General features: G+C 37.5%; 3 protein-coding genes across 3 annotated transcripts; all 3 read right to left on the minus strand.

The window, feature by feature from the left end:
- Positions 1-1,476: 1,476 nt before the first annotated feature.
- On the minus strand, positions 1,477-3,701 carry LOC116935782. The gene is given in 11 exon segments (XM_045170573.1): positions 1,477-1,678; positions 1,740-1,886; positions 1,954-2,152; positions 2,230-2,498; positions 2,564-2,767; positions 2,855-2,890; positions 2,967-3,023; positions 3,101-3,184; positions 3,255-3,308; positions 3,396-3,665; positions 3,668-3,701. Coding segments are annotated over 10 exon segments (1,353 nt in total). The 3' UTR covers positions 1,477-1,678; position 1,740.
- Positions 3,702-15,936: 12,235 nt separating this feature from the next.
- LOC116926988 lies at positions 15,937-17,775 on the minus strand. Its single transcript, XM_032933908.2, has 3 exons — positions 16,460-17,775; positions 16,212-16,391; positions 15,937-16,123 (listed from the first exon to the last, which is right to left on the minus strand). Exons 1-3 carry the CDS (start codon positions 17,491-17,493, stop codon positions 15,937-15,939), a joined length of 1,401 nt encoding a protein of 466 aa, XP_032789799.2. The 5' UTR covers positions 17,494-17,775.
- Positions 17,776-17,822: 47 nt separating this feature from the next.
- LOC116925960 lies at positions 17,823-18,941 on the minus strand. Its single transcript, XM_045171243.1, has 5 exons — positions 18,839-18,941; positions 18,578-18,761; positions 18,173-18,425; positions 17,899-18,087; positions 17,823-17,837 (listed from the first exon to the last, which is right to left on the minus strand). Exons 2-5 carry the CDS (start codon positions 18,706-18,708, stop codon positions 17,823-17,825), a joined length of 588 nt encoding a protein of 195 aa, XP_045027178.1. The 5' UTR covers positions 18,709-18,761; positions 18,839-18,941.
- Positions 18,942-19,388: the final 447 nt, after the last annotated feature.

Here is a 19,388-nt window from a genome sequence, read left to right on the forward strand (position 1 = left end):
GTTCTTTTAGATTCATCATTATTTCGTAAAGGTCTTCAGGTACTTCTTCCATAGTTACAGGAACCCCTAAACGAGCTCTACTTTCCATCAACACGTTTAAATACATAAATTTTTCCCTTTTCAGTCGTTTTTTTCCAATTTCGTCTCTTAACTGACAAATTTTCTTTTTCGTCGCACTCATTGTTGATCGTGTAGTTTTGGGTGTAGAGTGGCCGTTGCAACTAACACCTACAGTTATTAATATTTTGTCAGGCATTGATGGAGTCGGAGTGATTGAAAGAACGGTCCCATCATCCCTGTTTAAAACAACATTAGCTTTCAGTCAGTAAAAAAACATTTATTTTGTGTTATTTACGTAATATCTACAATCCCATCGCTTGTTATGACACTATGATTGCTTCTCTCATCTTCAGCAATGTCATCGACATTTGGAGTTAGTGTTGACTTTCTTGCTTTAACCACGCAGCTACTGCTAGCTGTTTCACTCTCTACACCTCCCTATAATAAAAATTTTTAATAGATGAAAATTGAAAAGCTGCTTTATGTTTTACTTCTATACCTCCATTAGCTATTGCTGGATTGTTTACTCCTATGACATCTTCAAAAATCTTTTTGTGGAGCGGTTTCTTAAATTGATATTCAGGGCCTCCAACTAGGTTAACGTTTCACCTGAAGTAAAATTGTAATATGCTGATAGAATAATAAACTACCTGTCCCATTATCGATGAGTTATTCTTGGCAATCTCAGCTCTTGCTTCTCTATTGAGATTGTCTCATTTTTTTCTTTACTTGGGAACAGTTTTTTGGATCACCATCGGGGAACTCTAAACAGATTGTCTCATGAATCTCATTCCATGCTTTAGTTTTTTCTTCTCTTGTTACAGGATGATCGTGGGCAACTTGGAGAATGTGCTAACAAATAAAAGGCAGCTGTTAAAATGCAAAATAGACAATAAAATAAAGTTAAAGTATAGCTACTCAGTACTCACCCTTCGCAATTCAAACTCGTCGACCAAAAAGTTTTCTTCCTGGGTAATCCATTCAATTCTGTTTTTCAATGAAACTGAACTTTCACAAACACTTATAGGTTTATTAACTGATTTCTTAAGAGCTTTTCCTTTGTTATTGCTAGCCATTTCTCACTACTTTTCAAACTGACCAAAATTGTTGTGTTGACTTTTTTTGGTGTTATAGTTTCATCTGCTAATAATTTGTGAAACGCGTTCCGTGATTGGTCGAAATAAGACCCTCCCAAGTAGAACTGTATATCTCACGGATAACTTGTAGATAGATTTACAACTATTGGGAAGATAACTATTTATATCTTTGTACCAGCTTTTCAGTGGCTAAATGTCATCTCTCTATGATATCTTTCCAATACATCTTAAACATATCTAGATAGCCTACATCCAAGATATCACGATCACGTTATTTTTAATTAAAATAAATGGCCAAAAGAAAATAAAAAAATTAATTTTGAAAACACACTTCTTTTATTGTTTTCTATCCATAATAGGATTCATTTAACACAAAGTTAACACAAGTTTTACAACATTTTAATTTTTTAAATTATTTCTTGTTTGGCATTTTGGTCTAGACCCTCGGCAGCGGTATTTTCTTGGTGGTCCATAGCGAGAACAAAGGAGGATAACTTGAGAAAACGATCAAAGTAGAGAATCTAAAAAAAAATTATTATTTAGGCAAATTAAATAATAAATGTAATGCACTGCCGGAATTACCTTAGTTGGAATCACTGCCTTCATCCGCCGGTACACGCAATTGATCTGCAACGAAACGCGATTTGGCATTTTTAAGAGCACCTTTAGTTTCTTCGATCAATTTCTCGTTTTCCATATCAACAAATACTTTGTTGGAGAGGATTCCATCTATTTCATTGAATTAAGAATATTCAAATAAATCTGCACATGGTCGTCACCAATATCTCTTGCTTACCTTTAACAACTGGCGTGATACGACAATTGTGCAGTCCTTTTTTTTCATTTCCATTATTGACTCTTTTGTCTCTCCTTCCCAGCCAGTTAACATCCTTTGAGAGGGAATCAGCAAAAACAGTCCTCCATGCTCGTTGAACGTAGTCTGCTTCAGAATTTTTAGTGTTCCTCTTTCCCAAAAGGCGAATTTTCCGTGATACCTATTTCGGATTTAAAGACAACATGTACATGACAAGATTTTGCATATTTAACGTAAATAACATTAATCTTATTAGACCAGCTTTCTTAGGTTTCCATCGTTCTTCAGCAATATTTCGTAGGCTTCCAATTCTGCAATACTCTTGAGAGGAAGAGAAGCGATGCCATCAGGTATTGTGACGCCGGCCTCGTCGTCACTTACAGGCTTCAATGATTTTTGCATCACCTCCAACTTTTCATTTATTTTGGCTAAGGCAGTAATGAATTTTTCTTTGTTAGGTTTCATTGGCTGCGGGACAGGTGATTGAGCCGGTGTAGGATAAATCGGCGGAGGATTTCCTCCGGAATCTAAAATCAAAAATTTTTTCATTAAAGATTAAACGCTATAAATGAATACATTGTAACGAAATTACATAGCTGCAGTTGTGATTGCATTGGCCTATTGATTGACGTGTGGCCGGTTAGACTGTTTTCTAATTCAGGAACAGGTGATACTGCTGGTAAGTGCTGATAGGATTTGTTCATGTTCATAAGTTGAGAATGGTATTGCCAATATTGTGGCTGGATTCCCCAGTTATAATGCCCGGTATTGTAATGTGAAACTGGATGGGAAGTTTCTGAAATCATGAAAAAAAAAAAATTATGAAAAGTTAAGCAGTTATGAAGAAGTCGTTAAAAAAAGCCCGTTTATTGGCTGCAATTACCCATTTGTTGTATTCCATAGGAATCTTCATACCCACCTTGATAAAAAAAAGGGAAGTAACGCACAAACATGTTAAAATACATTTAATAGTTGTATCCAAGTCTTATCAGTACCTGGCTGAATCGTTTTCTGAGTAGATGAATACATATAAGACCCTGATGCTTCTGTACCTAAGTGAAAAATAGTGTTTCCCAATAATTAACTTACAATCACGTTACAATTAATTTCATGAAATATGAAGACTTACGATTACCTGGCTGAAATACTTCTTGAGTAGAGAAATCCACAGTAGAAGACGAAGCTTCAGTATGTAACCGACCAATTGTGTTGCCTAAGTAACGCAGAAATGTAAACTATTCGTAAATGCAATTAAAAAATATTGATATTATCAATTGGCTCACTTGAAATATCCATCAGATTACTAGACCACAATTCTGCAGCATTGGAGCAGCTTCCTTTATCAGAATTGTACGTTCCCAAAATGCAATAACAATTCATTTAGATGTAATGTTATACTTCGATACAAGTTGATTATCAATTACCTTGTGTAGCTGTTGAAGACAAATTTTTGGAACGCTTAGCAATCAAGAGGCCTGTTGGAGGTAAAGGAAGTGAAGTTCCACCTCTGAAAGAACTTTTTGGAGAGGTTTTCTTTTGCATCGTTGATGCTAACTTCCTACATGATGGGCCAACAGACTCTTCCTCATCACTTTCCATGTCGGTTGTAGTTTCACCAGGCAAGCTTAACTTCTTTTTCTTCTTTTCACGCAGACCTCTTCCTGTATTGCTATCATTCAGAATGGGAAGCCCAGACTCAACACGGGGGAGATTTGTTCTTGCTTCATCATATGTTCCTATTAATAAAATCAACAAGATTAGTTATTATACAAATTCAATACAAGTAGTCACGTAAAATAACTAAGACATAAATACCATAAGCGTTCAGCCGCCGACAGCTCTTTTCTCGCAGACATGTTCAATCAGCGATTGAAACAGTAATTACCACGCTGTCTCAAATACACTCAATAGGTAAAAAAACTATCGATAAATATATGTAGGAACCATCAAATAAATCCCGATTCCCGCCGGTTCCAAATCAGCCGCGCGTATATGTGTCCGCAACAAAGAAAGAGTTGCGCACCCCTTGCGCGCCATGCGCCCACAGTGGGAAAAAGTCATACTACATTTTCCCTGTGTCGTTGTAGACACAATAATAGTCCTTGAATGGAATGCGCGTTTTTCCCGGGCGAAAAAAATAGGGAAGGGGTTCATGAATCACGATCGAATCGCGGTTGTGGAATAAAGTGCCCAATGGGCAATTTGTAAAAAAATCCCCGGCTTCGTATCTTAATCGGAACAAAAGATATGGCCGCCGGAAAAATCCATCCCGCCATAAGAGATCCACTCAAAAAAAAAATTCTAATACTTCTGGAAAGTGGTGTACAGCCTCAGCGGAGGCTTGTACAGTTCTGATTTTTTTTTTCAAGAATACATCTTCAACAAATGTATTTATCAAAAAAAATTAAAAAATCTATCCCCAGTACTTACCTCGCAAATCAGCGAGGTATTTACACGGAGGCTTACGGGTTTCCGCGCATTTTCTCACACTTGTGGTGGGTACTGTTTGTTGGTTGTGATGGACTGCCGTCCAGTAAGAGCACTAACAGCCAGTTTTGGCCTATTCTTGGTCGGTTGAAACTGGAAGGTGCATGTGTATTCCCCATTGGCTTTTATCATGGGAAATCGAAACCCGAGAAGGCTAATGACTACTTACATCATTTTTATTCTGAAATTTTTGAATTAATGGAGGGTGGTTTTCAGTACAATGAGAGTTTAATTTAAATCGAAATAGAAGCCTTTTGCTGTGATGCGCCAGCGCTCAGTTTCATTAAATGCGTAAAAACTTGTGGTGGATATTTTGGCTGCATGAAATGCGAAATAGAAGGGGAGTACGTGCATAACATTAATGGGAAGGGGGGGGGAGAGTTACCTTGCCCCAAACCGATGCAATTCTCAGAACGGACGAATCTTTCCGTAATTTTGATCAGCAAACGCATAATACGGGAATATCTGTTCTTCAAAATTTGCCCATTAATATGGTGGATGCTTTTCCTATCGACCCGATGCATCTAGTATATTTGGGTGCTGTGCGTAAATTACTTCATAAATGGTGCAATCAGAGAAGAAGCATGAAAGTAAAAATTTCAAAGCAGATAATTACTGAAATTTCCCTGATTTTAGATGATATTGCGAAATTCATTCCAGTTGAATTCAACCGGAAAATAAGGTCTTTGGATGATGTTTCTCGTTTAAAAGCAACTGAATGTAGGTTGCTGCTGCTTTATGTTTTTCCTGTTATATTAAAGCACAGACTACCAGAGCAAATTTATCAACACTTCATGCTTCTCCACATTGCCATTAGAATTTTGGCATGGAATGAAAAGGTTAAAGATCAAGCTAATATTGAATACGCGAATCAACTTTTAATTCTTTTTGTTGAGCAATCTCCTGAAATTTACGGAAATAGTTTTATAACCTACAACATTCATAATCTGATTCATTTGGCCGACGACTGTAGACGGTTAGGCGCAATAGAAACGCAGCAGTGCGTTGCCTCTTGAACAACTTGTCAATCGCGTAACTGAGTTTGAGTGCAACCCACCTGTGTTTTGTGAAACAAATAACAGAGAAGCAGGCTGTACTAAACTTATTTACGAACACTACAGTGGCCCAATGATTCGGGGTATGACTGGGCTGCAGTTTGAAAGGGTACTATTTCGGGGTCTTAAATTAAGCTGCAAGAGCCCAAATAATTGCGTTATCATTGAAGGCGGTGTCACGGTTTTAATTGATAATTTCGTAGAAAAAATGGATGGTCAGGTTCTTTTAATTGGCAAACGTTTTTTGATTTGCGAGAACCTTTATGACTTCAATGTACTTCATTCTACAGCGCTCGGCGTTGAAGTTGTCAACACTCTCTCTGGAGCCCTTGAAAGTTGGCCTATGAATAGTGTATTATTTAAGGCCATGAAAATTCCCATTATTCATAATAATTCATCCATTGAAAGTTTCGGAATTGTCTCGTTAATCAACTTTGGTTTAGGATAAAGTTTTTGAAAATCTTTCGAGGTAAAGAATATTATATTTTTGGTTCACATTTCAATACATTAATTCTCATTTATTGATACAGGCAATATCGATCCGCCGTGGTGAAACTCATAATGGAAAATACTGGATTTATGAAAATTAACAAAAATATGCATAATTATATCCTTTTCATAAATTGCTTTGTTCACCAATAAATTTCAGTACAAAAAATTTTTTAACCGCTTGCATTTATGATTCTTTTTCTATGGTTGTTTCAATAGCAATTGTATTCAAGATGAAATAGTATGTGCTACACAGATGTTGTATAGTCAATTTTAATTTAAAAAAATACGCTTGCATCGTATCAAACAGATATATGAAGTCAAGTTTTCTACGAGATTTCTCTAAGATAGATGTTACATATATCTAATTGGTATGAAATGCCATACATCTTTACGGTATCCTGTAGATACCTTAAAAATGTACAACAGCAGATAGACATGTTGATATCTATAAGTTATCTGCAAGATAACACGTTCTACTTGGGCTCCTCCCAAGCTTGTCCAAGTCAAGCAAAAATGTCAATCCCACTCAATCAACAATAAATTCGTGTTTAGAATTCTCTCTTCAAACTTTGCTTATCTTGGTCAGGATTAGGATTACTCAATCCAAGCTTGGGATCCAATCTCCCTTGAATATCAAGCCAAGTTCGGAATACGGCCCCAGATACTGGATTTAGTCTGATATGAAAGTCAAGAGCAAATTTTTCGATATGGACTGCAAGCCGTACACACGGGTAAAGATAGTTCATGTATTATATAATATTTTTTATGCTTCGCATTTATCTATATATGAATAAAGTTCTTATTTTTCCAATAGTTAGTCATGAAGGAGCTATTTTATGATTCGGCACTCAACAGGGAAGAGCTTCAACAGGTATATTGCTCATCAATATTTATTTCGAGGCTTCCAAGAAGCCACTGTAGCTACACTTAATGTGTTTTAGTTCAGTTTTACACTTAACATTTACTTTTTTGCCTAGAGACCGCGGAACCGTTAGAACGCATTCAAAACAGCTGGGTGGAGAAGAGCTCTTGTTGTCAGGCGCGAATGGCCACATATGCTTCGAGGTATTTTTTACGAAATATTTTGCTTGTTTGAAAATTAATTTTCTGTTATTTCAGTTGTAGATAATTTCTTTAAAAAAATAGCTGCTTCCGTTGGCCGGCCGAGTATGACGGATATGACGGACGACAGCAGTTGTCATCTGGTCGAAGTTTTCGTTCTTGTCTGGAAAGGTAAGACAAATAAGTCTGAAATGTATTTTACTGTCGGCACAGTCAATCTAGTGTTTTATTGCATATTGAAACAATTGGGGAAGGATGATGTTTATTTAAATTTGACACCAATCACATTACAAAAACACAGCGGCAAAAACAAAAGGGAAAAGGTAACAGACTGAGGGAGGAATCGGGAGAAGACTGACTCCGGCTGCCGACTTGACTCGACTGCCTCACTGACTGCCTTGCTGGTCGACTGGCTACTTGACTGGTTGCTGGTGAAGTTTGTCCGTCTTTTATACGGCAAAACAGAGAGTCAAATTTGAAGTCAAACGAGTTCAGGCGTGTTCAAAAATATAAGGTCGTAGGAAGAAGGCTGGCTTTACCGTTTGAGTAATAAAAGTAGAAAGTGGGTAATTCGGGGAAACTTATTTAGGGTCAAAACAGGGCAACGGCTAGAAGATACGGGCAAAAAAGGCAACACGTTAAATTTTATCGTTTAAATTTTGATTTGGTCGGAGGATCGTTACAATATCTAGAGTAAACGTTAAGTTCAAGGAACATGACATTATTTATCGCTTCATAGGGTTGTAGCGAATTCTTTCATGTTAAACGATTAAATGGTCATTGCTTGTTTTCGTTGAAGTTCAACAGTTGTATTCAGCGCATTAAAAAAAATCTAACTAGCCGACACAGACAAAACCAGCCATAATTGCTCTGCGGATGCGTTGTCTTTCCCTGAATATTAAAATGGCAAACTAACTTTATTATCTATCTTCTAAATTTTTAAGGTCATTAAGAATGACCGTCGGATTTCGTTGCCGGAACAGCAGTCGTCCAATATTCAGTCGATTCATCACCAGAAATGCAGTTGGTCAAGTGGTACTACTACTGACGGTTATTGTGCTGTTATACCTGGCCATCCAATCTATCCAACTCAAGCAGCAGTGGCAAAAACAGCTGATGCAATGTTTAGCTTGATTGAGTTGACCAAAAAAATAAACTGGTGTTTAATCGAATTATTCTTTTTATTGATTTGTTTGTTAAAAGAATATCCAAAAATGGGATATACTGCAAGGGGTACGGGATGAAGAGTGTACGTACTAAGGACATACCATGTCAAAACAGTTTTCACCCGTGAATGAATTCAGATCCGAGTATGTTATTCCATGAGAACCAATGCCGCGATTGGTAACCGACGGATCCGTTTCCCTTTACTGATGGGCAAGTAACTTCAATCGCACCACCTTTCATCCGTACATGTGAGTATAATAATGTGTAATGTTCGAAGGCGCTCAGATTTGAATCCATTCGTGGAAGTATAAAGTCATGTTTCCTTTTTTCAGAGTTTGAATGTTGAATTTACGTTCACGGATGTGTTTAGATGTTTGTTAGATGTGGTTTTCTCCAACAGTTGGTTTCCTTTTGGATTAAAATGCCTTTATTGGAAGAGCTTAAGGTAATAGAACAGATTTGCAGTGCAACAGTTTTACGTGAATTAATTAATATTTCATTTTTGCATGATTAGAAACTTATTGCAGAAAATAAACTTAGGAAGACAAGGCCAACGGGAGCATAATGGACTTGTGGAAAAAGACCGAATAGGATTCAAACTGTAAGAAAGAATGTGGAAAGACAGATAAATAAATAACACTAAATGGCAGTATTTCAGTCAAGGAAACCAACTGTTGGAGAAAACAACAATTCGATGAATATTAATTAAATGGTTTGAATTGGTCAATGAAAATTAAGAATTAGGCACGTGTATAAATAAGGTAAACAATCCGTAAAAATAAAGGTATTTCAATCCAAAAGGAAACCAACTGTTGGAGAAATAAACAATTCAAAGAATATGAATTAAGTGGTTTTAATTGGTCAATAAAAATTTCGAATTAGGCACGTGTATAAATAAGGTAAACCATCCGAAAACGAAAACGAATCCTGTAAACATTGCCTGATATCAACATCCTGTATACATACTTGTAATACTAATTTTACACTGAAAATTGAAATACAATCCGTGAAAGAAAATTCAATATTCAAACTCTGAAAAAAGGAAAATGACTTGCGCCTTCGAACTATTATACTCACATGGACGGAGGAAAGGTGGCGCGATTGAAGTTACTTGCCCATCAGTGAAGGGAAACGGATCCGTCGGTTACCACTCGCGGCATCGGTTTTCATGGAAGAACATACCTGGATCTGAATCCATTCAAGGATGAAGACTGTGTTGACCATTTACAGTATCCTGCCCAAAAATCCGAACACCGATTTAATTTTTTTAGCCACCTATTGGCGGGGTAACGGGTTTTTTGTTTGTTTTTCTTTAAAAGGGAGGGTACACGGGGTTATGGACACGACAGGGCAGGGTTGGGTAAGTGTAGACCATTTTTTTTATGCCTAAAGGTATTATGCTTCAAGGCAAGTAACAGGTCGGGTCATTTTTGCAACCCTCAGGGTGGTGTGTTTATTAAAACGACGGGGTCTATGACTCTGACACAACTACAACTTCGACACTCCCCACTCCTTATACTCATGACACTTAAAATGATACATTGGAAATGTTGCAAAAGGCAAATTTTTCAAAAATTCAGGTTTTTCTAAAATTAATTAAAAATTCCCAGTTGGCCTTATCTTCAATATTTTGGTACCTGAAAATCGGGAATGAAATACGGGGGAGTCTTTGAACCCCTTACTAAACACCCGCCGTTCCTGAAATAGGACGATCGGCGACGACGACGACGACCTTTCCTATTATATCTTGAGTGGACAATCAGATATAGCATTGCAATACAAGGTAGAAGTCCTACTCTTTATGAATTCATAAGAAAGCATGATTTGTTAACCCTGCCGTCTAAAAAACGCTAATATCGTATACCGGAAGAACTAATGAGGACCAGATTGGGATACCTGGCCCTTAGTTCATCCGGTAAATCAAGGAAAATTAAGCGGTTCTTCTGGTAAATCAAGCCTACTACGGTAAATCAAGCAAGATTAACAATGGTTTTCAATACTCCCATAGAAAACAACGAACGAAAAATAAGCATAGAAATTGATGAAATGCAATGCAAAGCATTAATGTTTAGCATACAGTCCCGTGAAGAATTTGTGGGACAAGTTGAATTTGGAGAAGTTGAAGTACAGTATCCTGCACAAAAATCTGAACACCTATTTAATTTTTTTAAGCCACCTATTGGCGGGGTAAAGGGTTTTTGTTTGTTTTTCTTTAAGAGGGAGGGTAGACGGGGTGATGGACACATAGGGCAGGGTTGGCTAAGTCTAGAATTTTTTTTTAATGCCTTAAGGTATTATGCTTTAAGGCAAGTAACAGGTCGGGACATTTTTGCAACCCCCAGGGTGATGTTTTTTTTACGACAGTTGGAAATGTTGGATTTAGGCTGTGTAATATTCCTTACCCAAAATTAATCAGAGAGCTGCCTGTGTACAATTATGTTGGTACGATGGCATGGCTGATTGCGAAGCCATACATCAGTATTCGATTCCTGATAAGTAATTGCGAAATACCTGGCATCTTTATAATATTTTTCATTCGAATATGCTGGGAAAATTAATTATTTTAGAACGAAGTGAATTATTATTTTGTAAGTTTTTTAATGAACAAAAAAGCACATATTGCTCGATGAAAATTTGTTTTATATATGAACGAGAATTTCTCGTAAGATAATCACAATAATTCAACAAATCATCTGGAATCGAACACCGATCTCCAGCATCACAATTAGAAAGGCTACGCCTACACCATTGACAACGACGTAAATATTCACAGGCAGCTGGAACATAAGCTAAATTGTTTTGGTAAGCAACATTACCAAGCCCAATCCCTATATTTCCAACTGTTGTTAAAAAAAACACACCACCCTGGGGGTTGCATAAATGTCCTGACCAGTAACTTGCCTTAACGCGTAATACTTTAAGGCATTTTTTTATGTCTAGACTTACCCAACCCTGCCCTGTCATGTCCATCACCCCGTCTACCCCCCCCCCCTTCGCCAAAAAAACCCTGCTACCCCGCTAATAGGTGGCTTTAAAAAATAAAATCGGTGTTTGGATTTTTGTGCAGGATACTGTAGATGGCGACATTGATAAAGTGTATGAAGAAGGAGAAACAATTTGCGAGATGGAAGGAAACAGAAAAGACACACATATTACACACATATTACTTAAAATGTGAGAAATCAGTTGATAGATCGCCCATTGATAGTGAATGGAAAAAATATGGATTTCTGTCATTTCAAACTGCTTTTGGAAAGAACGAAGAATAACCCCTTTCATATTGCGCGATTCCTTACAAGAACACATGTGGATCAAACAAATTTTGAAAGGATGAAAGTTGGCTTAGTTGTTTACATTTTCCGACCGGAGTTAGTCGGTGCTTTACGAACAATGAAAGATTAATTTCAAACTGGTTTTCAAAACTTCGAACCAATTTACGGATTTTTGGAAAAATTTTGTATATGGTTTTGTTACCATGAAGTCAGCAATTGGTCGCCACACGCAAGACAAAGATTGGAGATCAAGACACCATATTCGGACGCCGATGAGAGACTAATTGAACTTGAAACTTTTCCAGAAGGAATCAATCAATGGTTAATGAATAAGAGTAATCCAATGGAAGATTTAACCTCACAGACTATGCAACCGATTGAAATTCACAAGCAGATCAACAGCGAACTTTATCCACTTCGCCCTACAAAATAGAATCCAGTTTATCCTAACTCGACGATTATCAACTGATAACATTGAACGTTTTCATGGAGCTGTAAGACATTATTGTGGCAGCAATGACCACCCGTCCGTCGCACACTGCTTAAGTGCAATAAAGAAAATAAGCAGAACTCATCTAGCAATGACATCGATGGCATGTAATACCCCATTGGTTACGGAAACTGTCTTAAAGAAAGAATTCCCTTCCTTGTTATTAAATAGAAAGCCAAAAATAATCAAACCAAGGGCATAAGATGTTTTGAAGGAAACTGGTCCTGTCGGAAAAATTATACTACAGCAGCTAAGTAACACCGCAGGTACTATTGTATATAGTATTATCAAATCATAAAAGCTACTAATTTCAATGGTTGTTAATAATTCAGGCCACGTTCCATTAACACCACATGGGACAACTTGTGTGTACAGTATCCTGCACAAAAAGGTGAACACCGATTTGTTTTGAAAAAGCCATCTGTGGGTAGAAAATATTAATAGTTTACCTTTTTAAGGAGAGGTAGGGTGGTTTTGGCGCAAAATCATTATAAGGGGGGTTGGGTAATGTCAGTCCAGACACCTTTTTTTTGCCCTAGGTATTAAATGTCTGGAAAAGTGTAGACTCGGTAGACTCCCCTACCCCCCGGCTAAGTAGAAAAATTTTTGCAATACAAAATAGTCTTTCCATTACTCGTTATTGTCATTATCGGGTCGGGTAATCGGGTAGCATATGGAAACACAAAATTATTTTTATCAGTATGCTAGCAGTTTGTTAAATAATTGTTAGTGGCTTGTTGGATACGTTTCCGTTGGCGACGCGGGAGATCCGTGTTCTAGACTTGGATGAGACAACTGTTCACAAAACTATTGCGTTCATGAAAACAGTGTAATTGTTTGCAAATTAAGTAATCATTTATCGCATATAAATACTTTTAAAAAATTTTAAATATTATATCAAAATTTTATTTAATTATATTCATTAGTTAGATTTGCTCCGAATACTATTAACGCATACAAGCTTTGAACGCGTAACTCCCGCGTAGCCGACGGAAACGTATCCAACGGAAACGTATCCAATAAGCCACTAACAATTTAGTAACAGATAGCTAGCATACTGATAAAAATAATTTTGTGTTTCCATATGCTACCCGATTACCCGACCCGATAATGACCATAACGAGTAATGGAAAGACTATTTTGCATTGCAAAAATTTTTCTACTTAGCCGGGGGGTAGGGGAGTCTACCGATAATACAGTCTACACTTTTGTCCAGACATTTAATACCTAGGGCAAAAAAAGTGTCTGGACTAACATTACCCAACCCCCCTTATGATCATTTTGCGCCAAAACCGCCCTACCTCTCCTTAAAAAGGTAAACTATTAATATTTTCTACCCACAGATGGCTTTTTCAAAATAAATCGGTGTTCACCTTTTTGTGCAGGATACTGTACGTAGTTGGTTACGCACTTCACAAGTATGGACAAGAACAAAATAATTGCTCCGAATGCTATAGTAAAATAATGACCAATCCATCACATTCCGCTCCATATCTCAGATTAATTAAACACATTGGTAACATCATGACATAAAGTTATATGAAGTTAAATAATTAATGAAAGTTATCAGATTGGGGAGGTTTAAAATATCCATCCGAAAATATTGCTGCAAGATTCTGGACTCTACAGAATTTCTATGCAAGAGTTCTTCCGCAACTACGAAACTGTACTAATATAGTAATAAGTGACTTAATAGAATATATAGTTCCTATGCTGTCTCGGTGTAGTGAATTTAGTTGCACGAGGGGAGTGAAGCATACTGAAGAACTACGGAAATTGATTGTAAAAGATTTTTAGGGTGGTTTTACGCACGTAAGAAAGAAATCTTTGGGTATCCAAACGAAGATCTTTAGTCGTAGCTTCACTGTATGTTTAAAAAATATTAATGTAAACATAACATATGTTGACATTGTAAAATTTCAAGTCGAAGAAAATGTCATGTCTTACATGGATTGACCTTTAAAACAAAGAAATACACTGGTATGCTCGCATGACTGACATACTCTCTGCCTGTGAAAAGTGGAAAAACTAGGAAAGAAAATGTGGAAAGCGGAAAAGACGTTTTCATTGCTAGGGCAGTAGCTAGGGAAAAGGAGCCAGAGGCGGCTGTGGGTCGGTGGTAGGATCCCAAACTTTAGTTCTACAGGGAGATAGCCAGCTTCCTGGCCGTTCCTATATTAGAAGGCTATCGTCAAAATTCATTCAAATAAATATTCAGAATTGCAACAGATTTAGCAAACGAACTAAACATTCACATAGTTAAGCCTCGAATTGCAGCCAGGTCTCGTTATCACCCTTCTGCAGCTTCAGATGAATATTCAGAAACATTATAGAAACGTTATACAGTCAATGTCTATATCACTCTTTTGGATGCTGTATTAGCCGGTTTCAGTGAAAGATTTACCGAACATTTTGCTATGATTAATTTTTTAAAAATGAGAAAGGACCTTTCCAAATCATACTATATAATGTGAAGCTTGACTCTCCGGGTGAGAGTCGGCTTCCAGAATAAAGCGAGATAGAGATGGGGATTTTGGTTAACTTACAGTGTGCGCATAGTGACGACTAGCGGCGGTAGAGTAGAACGTGGTGGGTCGGGGCACCAAACAGTTTATTCAACACAAACACTTACACTTACAAAAATTTTAAAAGGACTTGTCGAGTTGAGCACTAGAAAAAGACTGAATTCGTTAGGGTTTTGGAGGGACATTTTATACGGGAGAACAAGGTCAGGGTAATTCAACATACATATATAAAAGTAGAGATTATTTTAATGTAAAATTTAACACTAAAGTGTAAAATGGAACCGGGTGGAGGTTTTCGGGTTAGGGTTCTCCGTGGGAACCAAGGTCACGCATCGGAGGTGTGAAATCGGTGGTGGTAAAAGGTTCGCGGCTGGCCGTTCCTTACAATAATATTAGGTCGTGCCTATTGCACCGTGGAGTCCACGGTGCTCTAGTGTCAAGTAGTGCTATTGCACCGTGGAGTCCACGACGCTCTAGTGATAGTAAATAGTTCTATTACGCCGTGGATACCAGGTGGCGCAGAGTGTGGAAGAGCGACGTTTTTTCCACATTGTGTCTTTCCACACAAAGCAGTCACATCACGGATCTACGGATATAAACAAACTACGGAAATAAAAAAATATAATAAAAAAGAAAATTTAACTTTTATTGTAAATGTTTCAAATGTTTGTTCAAATGTTTCAAATGTTTCAAATGATAAACCCAAAAGTGTGTGGATCCTGTTGACCGAGCTGGAGGATCAATAGTTCCGACAACTTATTCACCCTCTCGCCCAAAAAAACGAGGCGGAAAATATATGCTACATCTAGTATCGTGGTTTTGGAAAAGATGCTCAGAAGTGCTGGACATATATCCATGTATTAATAAATGTAATAATATTTCTAAGGCAAATATAAAGGCAATCTCAGCACTATAGGGCGAGAAGACTATCGCGTTGCCTCTAGAGAAGTTGGAAACGTGCAAATACTAGCTTAAATGGATGTGCACAAAGTGGCATATTAGATTCCGGGGAGGAAATGCATTCAAATGTGTCCATAGCAGTGAAAAACTTGGAAAACATAATATGTAGGCCTATTGAATAAGTGTACAACCAGAGTTGAAACTAGCTCACCGAAACGTGAGCTTAGCTCAAGCTCTCCGCTCACGGCCTAAAAGTGAGCGGAGCTCAAGCTCAAGCTCGCACAAAAAAAGTTGAGCTTCGCTCAAGCTCACGTTCGCTCAAGCTCATTTCCAAGTTCTTTTTATAAATAGATTACCTTTGACAACTTACAATCAAAACGGTGTATTTTTTTCAGATTTCCTTTCATGAGAAAGCGGTCAATGCTCAATGGTCTAACATTGAATGAGAATGACAAATCTCAAATGGACAGACCGAGAAAAGTAATTAATAAAATACACCAAGTTCAAATCATTGATCATTTTTGATGAGTCTTCGATGGAGAACTCTTCCATTTCCTAGATGAAACACCGTTTTGTTTCATGAAGACGAGTTTATCGAAGTTGGAATCAGACAAATTACTTCGTTTCGGTACAAAGACGAGTCCTGCTGTACTAAAAAGTCGTTCGCATGCAGCGGAGGATGGTAACGCGCTGTTGAATTCCCTGAATATTCAAATTATGTTTAATTTCTTGTTACCAAAAGGACGAATGTCACAAATAAATAAAAACTTGTTAGCAGGCAGACACTTACACAAAAATTTTCTTAATGGTCGGAAAATGATCCAAATCTTTAATAGAGGCTTTAAGAGATCCTTCGTTTAGAAAACGGTCTGCTTCGTTTACTTCTGTAGATGCTCTTCTCTTAAGCGCACTTAGGAAGCTTTTGCTTGCTCTTTTTCTAGTCGGTGAACTGTCAGCTCCACTGTCAATCCTGTTAACAAAAGAACATTTTTTAAAAATTACAGATTGAATGAGAAGTGATATTAAAGTTAAACTTACTGAAACTCCATTGCGGCAGCAGTGCGTCGTTGAACTTCGTTTTTGAGGAGATCTGTGTCACTTTCTTTACTTTCCTTATTTTGCACCCACAGTTTAAAGTGTGGATCAGAAAGAGAGGCAAGTCGCAAATGTTTCTGAAGGAAAATATTATCGAATCTAGCACTAATGCTATCCAGTAAAGAGCCCACCAACGGAATACAATGAGTAATGCTTCTGTCTTGTTCAATTTCAACCAATTTTTCTTTCAAAACAGTTAAAACGGGCAACACGCATCCAATGGACATACTTTCCTCGTTTTGTAAAATGTCTAAGGCTTGTGATAGGGGTTTCATAACCCTAACAAATTCTTTAAAGAAGTCCTTTTCGATAGCAGTCAGCTTAGTAATTTTAAAATGTTCGAATGTTTCGTTTAGGACTTCGTCTTTTTTATCAATGAAATGATCTACTTTCACCAATCCGTCGTAATAGCTATTCCATCTTGTGGCATTGCAAATGACGAAGAGTTCGCCCATTTTTGACTTGATGAAGTCCGATGCAAGGGAACTTCTTTGTTGTTTGTTCCAGATAGTCTTCAACTTGAGGTCGAGAGATTTTTTATCCTTTAAAAATTGACGATTACGAATTTTCTCCACATCCGTGGTTGCAACGAGGTTTAGCGTATGACAAGTGCAGCGCATATGTGGAGGAAGAATAATGCGCTCCACCTCCTCTTCATCGTCAGGGTCTGATCCATCTTCAAGTCCATCCATCTGTCCTCCGCTGCTTCCATTTGAGACTCTTGCCTCCGACGTACAAGTATGACTCTCAATTATTTCTCCGATGTCGACTAAGACAAAATCATCCTCTTCTTCCTCTTCAAAACAGTCTTCGTCGCTGGCTTCCTTAGATGCTCTTTCATTTCCAGCATCTTTTGCTTGGAACATCCGGAATGCTTTCAAGAAGTTTGATCCGTTGTCTGTAATAGTTAGGTTAACTTTTGCGGAGATTTTGAACTCTTTATGCATCTCTGAAATTGCTTCATCAAATCCCATCATAAGTATGGGATCCAAAAATTCGGCGGACGCCAAGACAAGCGCTTTGTCTAGTCACTTCATCCACATCCAGCCAATGAACCGTCATCCCTAGGAAACTTTTTTGATGAGCCGTCCAACAATCAGCTGTTGTTGACACATGGCTGGCTTTTGATAGTTCTAAAATCAGATTTTCCTTACTTTGTTGATACTGCTTATTTAAAAGTTTAACCATGAACGGGCGACTTCTGATTGACAGTGGACCAATCAAGCCACCAACAAGCTGCTTAAACCCCCCTTTATCCACTTCACTAAAAGGAAGCAGAACAGTGATGATATGGTTCTAAAGAAATTTAATCAGTCAGTAACTTATTTGAATTAATGAAACATAGGTTTTAAACTAAGTTGAGACAAGTGCAAGTGACTTACCAAAATTGCTTTATCTAATTCATCCTGAGTTCTTATCTGTTTAAATCTCGAAGTGCCATCCAATAAATGTCCAACTATTTTAGGTTGCTTCAATTGTGACTTGTCAGCATTTTTGTTCGTCTTGTTGAGGTCTTTTCCTCTTTCAGACCAGAGCGAATTGAATTCTTCCAGACATTCAGGGTGCTTAAGCTATAATGTAAAAAAACATCAATTTAATGCTCATCAGTTACAATTAAAGACCATCAATGATTTATGAAAGAAAGTGAGATATTACCTCCATATGTCTTCTTGCGTTATACACAGAGTTCCTGGTAACAGATAACAACTCTATTTTCCCTTTCTTGTTGTAGGCAGTTTTGAACTCGTGGCACTTCAAACATTTAACAAAAAACCCTTTCCCATTTTTTGTAAGCTCGATGAACTGGAAGAATTTGGTTGGCAGCTCAATAGTCCCTTTGGTCCATGGATGTCCTGCAGAAGTACTAGCAGGGGTCTCATTATGCCTGTTATTCTCACTGAACTCATTGCTGAAATTGAGAAAAAATGTTAAAAATCAGTCGATCATCAGGCTCAGTGATCAGGCCCCTCAGTAATAAACACAAAAGTAAAAGACTCAAAGTCAGTCAATAGGGCAATAGCCTAAATCCTAATATCAATAAATTTGTCTAATTGTCTTTACCTTTCATCGCTGCCAGAATCATTATTCTCTACATTTACAGTTTCACAATCCACTTGATCAGCACCACCTACAGCACCCACATGACTTTGACTTTGTACACTTGTAGAAGCTGTTCGCTTTTTTGACGCCATTTCTCATTAGTCTCTACTCTCTAAAGAGTTTAAGACTTTCAGTTTCAGATTTCCTGGTTTTAATTTGAACAAAAATTAGTGTGAATTAAGCAATTAACTATAGAAAACCGATATTTAAGACACAACTCACAAGTTTATGTTTTTATTTGTTCAGTTCAATCACTAAGCTGTAACTGTAAGCATAAGCAACTAGTATAGGCTAGGCTATTAGCAAGTAGCACTGACAGCTTTCCACCTCCAAACGTGGAGACTTGTCTCATTTCAGCAACCACTTTCAATTTTGACCGCTAGATGGCGCCACAAGCGTGAGCTTCCGCTCATGAGGCAAAAGCTCAAGCTCAAGCTCACACTTTTTCAAAAAGAGCGAAGCTCAAGCTCAAAGCTCACAAAATGAGTGAGCTTTTGAGCTAAAGCTCAAGCTCTCGTGAAGCTCGTTTCAACTCTGTGTACAACAGTTGCTATATTTCTGTAAAAATATAAAAACGTTTACACAATCTAGACTACTCTATTTGAAATACATAAGCAGCACATATAATGAATGAATCAATGATTCTAAAATTCTAGATAAAATTATGCGTCCATGAACACTTTTTGTTGCGACTACTATTGACGAATCGCGGCATCAAGAGCATCCATTCCGTGAAGATCCATTTCTTCTTCGTAGGGTAGTCCTACTATTT

The sequence above is a fragment of the Daphnia magna genome, linkage group LG3, assembly GCF_020631705.1.
Source record: "Daphnia magna isolate NIES linkage group LG3, ASM2063170v1.1, whole genome shotgun sequence".
Lineage (NCBI taxonomy): Eukaryota > Metazoa > Arthropoda > Branchiopoda > Diplostraca > Daphniidae > Daphnia > Daphnia magna.

Bases quoted from the DNA above. Each gene is read 5' to 3' on its own strand.
- LOC116926988 (XM_032933908.2), bottom strand. From the start codon at position 17,493: ATGATGGGATTTGATGAAGCAATTTCAGAGATGCATAAAGAGTTCAAA. The intron at 16,392-16,459 runs GTAAGTTTAACT...TTTTGTTAACAG, and splicing joins GCTGCCGCAATGGAGTTTCA to GATTGACAGTGGAGCTGACA. The intron at 16,124-16,211 runs GTAAGTGTCTGC...TTGAATATTCAG, and splicing joins ACCATTAAGAAAATTTTTGT to GGAATTCAACAGCGCGTTAC.
- LOC116925960 (XM_045171243.1), bottom strand. From the start codon at position 18,708: ATGGCGTCAAAAAAGCGAACAGCTTCTACAAGTGTACAAAGTCAAAGT. The intron at 18,426-18,577 runs GTAAAGACAATT...TCTCAATTTCAG, and splicing joins GATTCTGGCAGCGATGAAAG to CAATGAGTTCAGTGAGAATA. The intron at 18,088-18,172 runs GTAATATCTCAC...TTTACATTATAG, and splicing joins ACGCAAGAAGACATATGGAG to CTTAAGCACCCTGAATGTCT.